This window comes from Panthera pardus, unplaced genomic scaffold, assembly GCF_024362965.1.
Source record: "Panthera pardus isolate Hobbes unplaced genomic scaffold, ASM2436296v1 HiC_scaffold_6, whole genome shotgun sequence".
Taxonomy (NCBI): Eukaryota; Metazoa; Chordata; class Mammalia; order Carnivora; family Felidae; genus Panthera; species Panthera pardus.
Genome location: NW_026526991.1, coordinates 46595183 through 46607417, shown reverse-complemented (window position 1 = coordinate 46607417; position 12235 = coordinate 46595183). Strand labels below are relative to the sequence as shown.

General features: G+C 39.8%; 1 protein-coding gene across 4 annotated transcripts in view; it reads right to left on the bottom strand.

The window, feature by feature from the left end:
* The window catches only part of PTPRB (protein tyrosine phosphatase receptor type B), a 118928-nt gene that overhangs the window by 65637 nt on the left and 41056 nt on the right, over positions 1-12235 (bottom strand). For all 4 annotated transcript variants that reach the window (XM_019455094.2, XM_019455092.2, XM_019455096.2 and 1 more), the window contains 5 exons: positions 9724-9999; positions 8629-8886; positions 6203-6466; positions 3905-4174; positions 1584-1844 (listed from right to left, as the gene is read on the bottom strand). In XM_019455094.2, coding sequence (XP_019310639.2) covers positions 1584-1844; positions 3905-4174; positions 6203-6466; positions 8629-8886; positions 9724-9999 — 1329 coding nt within the window. The remainder of the gene's footprint in view (positions 1-1583; positions 1845-3904; positions 4175-6202; positions 6467-8628; positions 8887-9723; positions 10000-12235) is intronic.

Genomic DNA, 12235 nt, shown 5'->3' with positions numbered 1-12235 from the left:
AAAGTGAAGAACATACCAATTAAAATTTAAAATTCAGTGGATAAAGTTGAAAAAGATGAGACAGAACTAAAGAAACAATTCATGAACTAAAAACAAAGGGCTGGAAATTATCCAGATTATAGCCAAGAGGGCAAGTATATGGAAAACATGAAAAAAAAAAATATATATACATATATATATGTATGAAAAACATGAAAAAAATATATATACATGTATATGTATATATATTCTAGAATACCAGAGGGAGAACAGAGGCAGTATCAGAGAGTTAACGGCTGAGAATTTCCAGGCATGAGGAAAGATACTAACCTACAAGTACACAAATTGTAATGATCTCAAGCAAGATACACAAATAGTAGTCTGTATCTAGGTTATTACTGTAAACAACAGAACACCAAAGGCAAAGAGTAAATCTTAAAAGCAGTCATAGTAAATAGATTACCCAGAGAGAGAGAAAAAAAAAAATTAGACTGACACCTGACTTTTCTACAGCAAGGATAAATGCCAGAAAGACTACAATAATATCTTCAATGTGCTGAGAGAAACTAGCTTTCAACACACAATTGCAACCTAGGGAAAATATCTTTCAAGATTGAGAGCTATGTTAAGACATATGCAGAAAAACAAAAGTTTGGAGAGTTAGTCACTAAAACTCTAACTAAGGACATGTGAAGAACGTTTTCCAAAATGAAGGAAAGTAAGCCCAGACAGAACTTGTGACATACAGGAAGGAAAGATGAGAAGGTAAGTGGTAATTGTTTAGAAGCAGGCTCCAGGCTCCGAGCTGTCAACACAGAGCCCGACATGGGGCTCGAACCCACAAACAACGAGATCATGACTTGAGCCGAAGTCAGACGCTTAACAGACTCAACCACCCAGGCACCCCTTCATGTTCCTTTCTAACACCAATTCCTTTACTTGTGCTCTAAATCCCAGTATCTCTTGCTTATTCAAATAATAACTGCAGCAACTCCTTCCTTACATCATCACCACTCCTTTCTCTTCTAGAACATTTCTGTCTACATAAAACATGGTATCTCTTCTATTCTTGAAAAAAAAATCCTTCTTTCAAACATACTTCCTCTTTCTGATGCTGCCCTATTTCTCTGCCTCTCCTTTGCAGCAAAACTCCTTGGAAGAGTTGTTCTCTGCTCTGTTTCAATTTCAAAATAAACCCGGGGCGCCTGGGTGGCTTAGTCGGTTGAGTGTCTGACTTCGGCTCAGGTCATGATCTCGCGGTCTGTGAGTTCGAGCCCCGCGTCGGGCTCTGTGCTGACAGCTCAGAGCCTGGAGCCTGCTTCGGATTCTGTGTCTCCCTCTCTCTCTGTCCCTCCCCCGCTCATGCTCTGTCTCTCATTGTCTGTCAAAAATAAACATTAAGAAAAATTTAAAGAAATAAACAAACAAAATAAACCCAAAGTAAAACAAACAAACGAACACTAAGAGTTGAAATTAATATAATAAACAAACAATAGAAAAAATTCATAAAACAATGGCCAGTACATAATAGGCACTTAATGAACACTTGTAAACCGAATGTTAAACAATTTAGCACACGGTAAAACTTTTATAGAGAATATTACCTGTTCTTCCTTTAGTCGAAGATGAATTTTTTAAGTCTCCACTAATACTGGTGACTGTAGCTATGTATTTTCGTCCAGGCACCAGGTCAGTAAAAGTGAATTCTTTGGCATCTTTGGGGAGTGACTTGTGGATGAGTAAGAGGTCTCTGTCAGCTAGTGAAATGATGTATTTCTCCCATTCTGCTATGGGCGTCTGCCACATGACACCCAGTGAGGTTTCGTTGGCATGTTTGACACGAAGCTGGAGGACAGCCAGGGGCGCTGAGGAAAAGGCAATGAGACTGTGTCAATGTTTTGATTCTGAAACACTAGAAGGAGGGGTGCCTGGTGGCTCAGTCAGTTGAGCGTTGGACTTTAGCTCAGGTCACGATCTCACAGTTTGTGGGTTTGAGCCCTGCATCAGGCTTTGCACTGGGAGCCTTATTTGGATTCTCTGTCTCCCTCTCCCTCAGCCCCTCCCTCACTAATGCTCACTCTCTGTCTCTCAAAAATAAACATTAAAAGAAGAAGAAGAAGAAGAAGAAAAAGAAGAGGAGGAGGAGGAGGAGGAAAAGAAACACTAGAGTATTTCCTAGAGAGCTGTTCCCTTCCAACTATAGGAGTGTTCCAGTTCAGCATTTCTTTTCTGAATGTGTATGAGCTCTCAGGGAAAGAAGAAGAAGAAGAAAAAAAGCTAATCCTTATTCTTGTTGTTGTTGTTTAAGATTTTATTTTTAAGTAATCTCTACACCCAATGTGGGGTCAAACTCACAACCCTGAGATCAAGAATTGCATGCTTTTCCCACTGAGCCAGCAGGCACTCCAAACTTTGTTTATATAACGTATCCAGAAAGGAGGATTCAAAAGAATACTATTGGAAGGTGCTTTTCTGGATCATTTATTTTTGACCACATATTACCTTGAGTATTTATTTCTTCACATGAACCCTATGATACAAAAATATTTAATTCAATCTTGTCATCCACAAACCCACAGAGAAAGGTCCATGTTTGAGTATTTAGGTGAAGTTAGGAGTATTTTTTACTCCGTTAGGTTGGAAAGACAAAGTGCTTCTTCCCTTCATTTCTGAGAAGGGGCCATTGATGTACCCATGAAAGCAAGAGTAATAATAGTACCTGATTAAGGGCTCCCATTATCCAAAAAATTGAAATTGTTTCTATTTCTTTAAAAAGTTTTATTATTACAATTTCTAGGATACATCATTAAGAATCAAGTACTGGTCCCACAAAACAACAGGGAAACAAAATTATGGAAGAACCATATTGATTTTTACATCAAAGAAATTTTCTATAATTCCATTCTAATTGAGTCCCTAAATCTGTATCTTCCTTCTTTAATACACTGAAACGAATTGGGTTGTTACAGCAAAGCCTACTTCGACTTACCTTATTCACCCAGAGGTACAGTTTAAGAAAATTTTCCTAATAATTATGACAGTATGCTGAGAGGCCTTATTGTTTCACAGTATTCCAAGTTATTTTAGGTGAATGAGGTAAAATATTGGAGAGGACATAGACACTTGTTCTGTGAAATGCTAAAAGGAGCTTGGTTTAAGCTTATATAGGTCTTTGATCATTATTTAAGGGATATTAAGATCTAGAAAATGAAGATATCACTGGAAGACCCCCGTTGGCAAGCTAAGGAGGTGTCTTGGTCCTTTTCTTTGACATTCTTCTAAGAAGAACATTGAATCAATGCAGTTATTTACTTATCATCAGGCAAGACTAAGAAGATATTCAAATTTCATATCAAGTATGGACATTCCATATCATAGAAATGTTAAGCTTGGAAGGGCAATTCTCTTATTTGAAAGTTGAGGAAACACACTCAGAGGGGTTGTGACTTGCCCAAGGTGTTACAGTATAGTGGTGACAGCCAGAATACCAAAACCCATGTCTCCGGATTTTCATTCTCCTCTACCCTAAAATCCAAATATATCCCTCTTCACGTTAATAACCTTTCCTTGATACATGAAATTAGTCAACATTAGGTCAAGGCAAATTAGGTCAAGTAGAAAAATTGTCAGCTGTCCTCTTTTGTGGGAAGGATTCTCAGATTGTTTTCTTCCTATTCTTTTGGTGTTTAAAATGGCTTTCTTTTTATAGAATAATGGACTTCCTACTGGAAGCGATTTTTAATGTTCTAATTTGACAAAATTAAACATTACCAAACCTAATTCAGTCTATAATAAGTCTATAATATCTCAAATTTAGGGAACACGGGGAGGCGGAGAAGGGATGATATTGACCACTATCTGTGTTACTTGGGAGAGGGACCAAATTAAGGTTCCAACAGTCATTACCACGTTGGTATTTGCTTACCTGTCCTGCCATAGCAACGCTTAGAATTCTTCAGATTTCCACTCTCAACAGTGACTTCTACCTCATACTGTCTTCCTGGTATGAGCCCCAAGTCATCTATGACATAGTGTGTTTCCTCCTTTCCCACCGTGATGTTGAGCAGCACCACAGAATCATTGAAGAGCAGGATACGATACTGCTCCCAGTCTCCAGCAGGGGGCGACCAGCTCACTAGTAGGGACCTTATCGAACCATTGCTGTTTGCTTCCAGGTTCCCAACTTTCTCTGGAACTAAACGGTGAAATGATGTCAAAAAGGAGATTCTAAAAACCAAAAGTAAGGATACTCATTCACTTTTCATGGGAAAAAGTAGATAAGAGACCTGATTGCTGCAATTCAAAATATTTCTATCCCCTTCTAATGTTTGTGGATTGCAAGCGAGTATTCTTTCCTAATTTTGGAGGCATTTGACACTCAAGAAATGAACGCTAAAATCATCTTAGTGATATACCAGTAATGCAATTTTCTGTCACACTGTTAATAACCTAGATATAGGAGTGCTGTGTTTTCTTGATTGCACGCCAGCCCTAGGGACAATATTGATGTTGCTTCTAATGATGTTGACATTGATGGATGTGGTTGGTGTCTTTTGGTAGAGACACTGAATGTTGTGGTCATGAAACATTCTTTTCCAAAAACAAGATTAATCTTCTTGCAATATAGCTCTGGTCTAATTATTCCTTTGCTTAAAAACATGTAAGGTCTCTCCATTAATTACAGAATAAAACACCAAGTCCTGGGTGTGGCATTCATAGCTTTCCAAGATCAGACCCCATAACCTCTGACCACTCCCTGGAGCCACCCTCCCTGCTTCCCCACTCTCCCAAATGCTGGCCTCCAATTGCATGTTCTAGAGACCTGTTAGTATCCTGGGTTCTTCTGCCTTCCTGCCTTTGCTTATGTTATTCCTTCAACCTCGAATGCCCTTCCCTCTTTTCCCTCTTCACATTTTTTAGGTCCCAGTTAAAAACCATTTCCTCTGAGAAGTCTTTACTGCTCTTCTGAACAAGAATTTTGTTCTCTTGTTTTTTCTGACCATAAGGCTCTTAGTTGGAATCTCTAACAGCACAGAGAACGGACTCTTGACTTAAACACTCCGGTTTAAATTCTAACCCCACCATTTACTGTCTGGACCCCACCAATTCATCTATCTGAATTATCTGTAAAATGATAGTAACAGAACCTCTCTCATGGTTTTGTAGGGAGAACTTGATGAAATAACGGTGTAAAGTGTTTAGTTAGTGACTGATACATGGAAATATCAATGCAATTACTATTATTAAAATGTACTCTTTTATTTTTGTGTGTGTGTATTCTATATTTGTCTGATCAGAATGAAACTTCCTTAAAAGCAAGGGTTGGCAAAGTAAATATTTCAGGATTTGCAGGCCGCGTATGGTCTCTGTCTCATATTTGTCTTTCTTTTTCCTTTAAAAAAAAACTTTTAAATATGTAAAAACCACTCTTAGCTTGAGGCTAAGCCAAGACCTACCTATACAAGTATAGGTCACAGGCCATATTTGGCCAAAGGGTGTAGTTTGCTGAACCCTGACATTTTAACAACTTCCCAAACTCACCACACAGAAATTTACACATAGGAGGCACTGGATAAATGTTTGGTTGCATAAGTTAATAAAATAATTTATGGAAAACATGATTAAGTGCTAACTGGCCCTCACTATAAGAGTTGATCAGAGGGGCGCCTGGGTGGCGCAGTCGGTTAAGCGTCCGACTTCAGCCAGGTCACGATCTCACAGTCCGTGAGTTCGAGCCCCGCGTCGGGCTCTGGGCTGATGGCTCGGAGCCTGGAGCCTGTTTCCGATTCTGTGTCTCCCTCTCTCTCTGCCCCTCCCCCGTTCATGCTCTGTCTCTCTCTGTCCCAAAAATAAAATAAACGTTGAAAAAAAAAAAAAAAATTAAAAAAAAAAAAAAAAAAGAGTTGATCAGAAACGTCTTATTCATTAGTATCAATGCTAATGCATCTATGCTACTTAAGTGCTGTGACATGAAATAGCACAAGGCACAGCCAGTTAGGCACATCATTCAGGAACCATTCCAAACACATTTGCTTAAATAACTCAGAGGAATGCAGTTAACCCTCTGCTTTCCTCCATATATGGGGCCCTGGCCCGTAGGCTCCCTCAGTCACGTAGACCATATTTCCCAAATCGTGAACTTATTTTGCCCTGATGAATGGATCTAAGATGGATCAGACAATGATTTGGACAACCAAGGAATATTCCGGAGCCCTACACTCACCTGTTCTGCCCACTGCCATCTTCTGAGCAGACAATTCACCGGAGACACAGCTGATAGTAACTTGGTAAAGTCTTCCAGGGGTTAAGTCTTTGAATTGAGTTTCAGTAACCCGGGGTCCTAGTGTTCTGGATTCTTTGATAGCCCCTTTGTGAAACAGGGTAATGTTGTAGGAATCCACATTTCCAGAAGGTCTTTGCCACTTGACTTTTAGAGAGGTCATAGTGCCATCATTTGTCACCTTCAGATTTGAGACTTCCATGGGGGCTAAATAAGAAGAAAGGAAAAGACACTTTAACTCAGGATATTGGACCAGTCTTATGGCCAAATTTTGACCTGTACTTTAATCCCTGCAAGCCGCACTCCCTGCTCAGAAGAAAACAACAATTTCACTAGCAAAAATAATACTGCAAAATCAAAGAAAGGCTGTCTGGCTGTTGGAAAGAGCACAAAGATTGGAGTCAGGAGCCTGGAATCTGGCTCAGACGTGGCCGTTAGTCAGCTGGGCAACCCTGGACAGCTCTGTGTATCTCACTGAGCCTAGGGATCTTCACTGGCAAATGACGTCTTGGAATGCTCAAAGAAGTCTGTCATCTGCCTAATTTCTTCCCATATTTATGTATTTAATAATAGCAAGTACATAATAAATAGATTGGTCAACTCATCGGCCATCACAAAATTTTGTGTGCTAAAAATATGCTATCTTTCATATAAAATCATGATAAAGTTAAAGCTCAAGAGGGGTGTCATTATTTCATCAAAGGAAAATGATTACAAAAGAGAAACACTTTGGTGAATACTTTTTCTACCTCTTGGCTATGTCATAATTTTGGGCTTCACTAATAACAAAACAAAAATGTTTCATTTTAAAAATGGGCACATCACACTGATTTTGCATAAGCCAGTGATAAGTATAATTTACTCTTGATATACATTAATAACTCTTAAGATATTTGGTACTTTTAAAAAAAGATTTTATTTAAAAAAATTTTTTAACGTTTATTTATTTTGAGAGAAAGAGATGGAGAGCAAGCAGGGGAGGGGCAGAGAGAGGGAGACAGAGAATCCCAAGCAGACCATGCATGGTTGGCACAGAGCCCGATGCGCGGTTTGAACTCATGAACCACGAGATCATGACCTGAGCCAAAATTAAGAGTCAGATAATTAACCGACTGAGCCACCTGGGCACACCTAAAGATTTTATTTTTAAGCAATCTCGTACCCATTGTGGGGCTTACCCTCACAACCCTGAGATCAAGAGATACATGCTCCACCAACTGAGCCAGCCAAGGCTGGCCCAGGATATATGATACATATTTGTTGGGAATGTTTATACATCTTTTGAGGTGTGATATGAAGGGTATGTAAATGTACAGGTGCCCCCAGATATCTTTCTCACCAATCTCTTGTAGTTCCAAGAACTCTCCCTATTAGAATAATTTCTAAGTCACTACATACTTAAAAGTTTCTCTTAAAAGTAGATAGTTTCTCAAGAGAGGGAATAGCTTACCAAAAGAAGGAATTTATTAGACCCACCAGAAGCATTAGAATCCATTAGAATGTAAGCTCCAAATGGCAAAGACTTTGGCCTTGTTAGACACTATTATATCCACAATGCCTAGCATATAGTTTACACTCGATAGATACTGAACAAATGAATGAATAGAACGAATGTGTAGATGAAATATTCATTAAAACTTAGCACAGATTGGGGCACCTCGATGGCTCAGTTGGTTGAGCGTCTGACTTCGGCTCAGGTCATGGTCTCACAGTTTGTGAGTTTGAGTCCCATGTCGGGCTCTGTGTTGACAGCTCAGAGCCTGGAGCCTGCTTTGGATTCTGTATCTCCCTCTCTCTCTGCCCCTCCCTGCTCTCACTCTGTCTCTATTTCTCTCAAAAATAAATAAAACATTTAAAAAATTTAAAAAACAAAACCACTTAGCACAGATTAGTTTATCCGGCTATGTTAGGCTGTGAGTATAGCTCCTGTAGCCTTGGGTCTCAGGGCATGTTTTATTGGACACTGGGTTTAAGAAACGGATGTTTCACAGGAGCAGGTCTTTGTATAGCACTGAGAAAGGTAATCTTGGCTCATTGTGAGTGATGTCACAGGGCAGAGGATGCTTATTTAAGAGAAGGAAGTAGGAATCCTTACCAAAGAGATCAGAATACTAAAAAGACAAGCTAAGACTATATCAGCGGTTAACTCTGTACTTGAGAATGTTGCCAAGGGCTCATCTAAAATTTAGAACAAAAGGGAATCTCTCTTTCTCTGAGTAGAAAAGTGGGTACATCTTAAGGGCCTTCTGTAACATAAGAATTTCAATTTGTCCCATATTGCCATTATTCAAATAATTTAATAATCCTTGGTTATTAAACATTTCCTTGATTTGAGCTTTATTCTTGTTCAGCTGGTTAGTGGAACTTACTCGTCCTGGCCAGTGCCCATCTGTAGTTTTGCAGCCCTGCAGCCTCAGTCACAATGGTCAGGTTATAGAGGTGGCCAGGTGTCAGTCCGTGGAAAGTATGAGAAGTAGCATGTCTGTCCACAACACTGCCATGAACTAGGGTCTCTTTATCCATGAGCGTCAGCTGGTATCTTTCCACATTCCCAGAGCCATGGGACCAGGAAATCAAGAGAGAATTGGTTTTGGCTGAAATACTGATATCTTTCACTGGAGACGGCACTAGGGACATAAAATGCATTGCCAAAGGGTCATTGATAATTTCCTTAGAGAAGACATAGACACATTTAATTGAAAATGACACATTTATGTATGCTTCTCTGTACATCTAATTTGTATAATAAGTAATGAAAACAGCACTCTTGAAATTTCACTGGAGCCTGGATTAATGCTCTTTTCAAAGTCCGCGCCTAAAGTCACATCATAGTTTACCCACTTGACAGGTATGAAGGTAATTTTTGCCAATGAACTATGATATGGCATAGCAGCAAAGGGAAAAGAAAGGGAAGAACTATGCAAGACCAAAAACAGAAATACAGCAAGAAAGCAGGAGAGAAAACGAGAGGACAGGGCATCGTGAGAAGGATGGTACTTCATGGAAGGAGGTGGAGTGTGTCATTGACATCGGGACGTGTGGGGGCGAGTAAAAACTCGTTCTGGGCGTTGGAATATTTAGGAAACGTCATGACTTGATGTTCTGAAAAGAATATACAAAGGATGAAAACACTTAAAAAATAAGTTTTATTACAAACTGAGAACTTGAGGCAGAAAATGCTGTTGCCTAAGATTTGAGTTAGAAAGGCCATTAGGAAACGCCTACTTAATTTTGGAGAAAATTCCAGTCCCAGAGAAGTTCCAGGACTTGTTCAGAATCAACCAGCAAGCTAGCAGCGCAGCCACATCTCCTTATTTTCAGTCTAGTCTACCCACTGCACTGCACAGCATTTGTCTGTCTGTCTGTCTACTTATCTACCTATCGTCTTTGGTCTGGGGGGCGTTCTTACTTTTATCTCTTCAATTTACTGTGTTAAATACTCGACTATCTATAAGCGGTCTTACCTGTTGATCCATTGGTGTAAACCGTAAGGGAACGTTTCTCTCCAGAAACAGCTGTGATGGCAATATTGTATTTATTACCAGCAGTGAGGTTAAAAAATGTATGTTCATTCCAGGAAGTACTTTCTTGAATTTGGGTCTCCTGTACCTTGTGGCTATTGTCAAATAACTCCAACTCATAGCGGGTGACTTTTCCAGAAGAAGGAGTCCACCAAACATGCAGACTGGTTGAAGTAGTCTTCTCTTTATTGACTTCAAACTTAGCAGGAGGTAAAGGATCTGCAAGGCAAAAACCCGCAAAGATGACATGGCTTAAAGACTTGTGCAAATACATGTTAGTTTGCTGTAACACAGATTCATTTTCCTTAAAGACTCTGAGAATCTGCTGCCCATGAAACAAATTGGCATTTTGCTCCACTTTCAAACTTACCATTTCATTTAAAAAAAGAAACCCACTTAGCTACTAGTCAGATACACTTCTTTTTCTGAATAAGTCTTCTTTGTTAAGAAAGTTCTGAGCTTAGAATTCCATGAAAGGTTCTACGTTCTTTGGCTTGCAAGTTTTGCACTTTCCACACACTGACAAACATCCAGGCTATGCCTGGAGAAATACCAAAAATCTTATAGAAAATACAGACATTAGGAAATAATTTTGAAATTTGTACTGAACTTTTTTTGGTTTGTTTGTTCGTTTACAATGTCAGTACGAAGCCCGATGCAGGACTCGAACTCAAAAACCATGAGATGATGACCTGAGCTGAAATCAAGAGTCGGACACTTAACCAACTGAGCCACCCAGGTGCCCCTGAACATTTTATTTTTTAGGTTGTGGATTTGGGGGGTTAAGTATACATAACGTTAGTTGTTTTTTTTTTTTAAAGGTTATATATTTAGATAAAGAGAGAGAGCGCATGTGCAAGCAGGGGGAGGGCAGAGAGAGGGAGAGAGAGAATCCCAAGCAGGCTCTGCACTGGCAGCATGGAGCCCGATGTGGGGCTCGACCTCACGAATCATGAGATCATGACCTGAGCCGAAACCAAGAGTCGGAAGCTTAACTGACTGAGCCTCCCAGGTGGCACAACTTTGGATTGTTTTTAAACATCAGAAAACTGCAAAAGATACAGACCTGATTATGAGCCTCGCCTAGGCTTGCTCATCGAAATGAATTCTTCCAACAGCTGGGATTCCTTACATGTTCTCAACTTGCATTCTAGGACATTTTGGAGCTGCTAAAGCCTCCAGAGAAGGTGGAGAGGGTTAGTCCTGCACCCAGCTGTTCACTTAGTTTCAACTCTCAAAACCATGGGCGAGTTTGAGGAGTCCCATATCCCATTTCCTGTGTATTGAATCTTCACTGTGGAACTTGAAGTAGGATGAGCCACCTGTCCTTACATCAGGAACTAAGTCAATAGTGTTTGGTGACCTGCCATTGTATGATGCAGTGGGACCATCTGAGAAATAAGTCTCTCCCTACTCTGAATGCAGGGAATAGCAACATTGAGAGACATTTACATATGAGCAATTTTCAGAAATCCAACCTGGTTCTTGATCTAGAAAGTCGGATCAAGATATTGGAGGCTAAAACTCAAAGCCAGGTCAGATGTTTTAGTGGCACAGCTATAGAGATCTGAGTTCTTCCCTACACTTGGCAAATTACATTTTACTCATGAAAACTCTGAAACTTTACTCTGAAACTTCAGATTCTAGAATCTTCTTAGAACAGTGTATGTTTTAAGAAGGTGTTTGCTTGTGACTAACATTAATACAAATAGGAACAAGGTGATCTTAATCTAGATCAACAAGACATTTATGGCCAGCCAACTCAGAAGACTATCTATGGGTCACCTACAGATACCACACGTAAGCTAAATACAGCCTGTGGTTAATCTAATGTCTTTTCATGTGTGTGTTTTATGCTGTGGTTTATAGGACTGCATCGTACTGCAAAAAAAAAAAAAAAAAAAAAACAAAAAAAAAAACCACAAGCCACCTAACATTTTATAATACAAGAACTAATAATAATATAAATGTCAGTTGACAAGGAAGCCAAGGCATCAGTAACCCAGAGAGCCCAAAACGCAAGTTATGTGGTTTACACCCAAGCACAGCAGAGGTTCACCCAAAGGGTGTAGGCTCTGTAGTCTGGCAGCCCGGACCTGAATCTGGTTCTCCTGCATTGTAGCTGTGTACTTCAGGCAATTCCTTAACCTCCCCTCGCCTCACTGTTTCATCCGTGCAATGCTGATAATACTACTATCTTTTTGGCAAGATAGTTACGAAGATTTAAAAATTTTTTTTTTAAGTTTATTTATTTATTTTGAGAGAGAGATAGTGTGACTGGGGAAGTGACAGAGAGAGGAAGAGAGAGAATCCCAGGCAGGTTCCATGCTGTCAGCACAGAGCCCAACATGGGGCCCAAACCCACTAAACCAGGAGATCATGACCTGAGCCGAAACCAAGAGTTGGATGCTTAACCGACCGAGCCACCCAGGTGCCCCTGTTTATGAAGATTAAA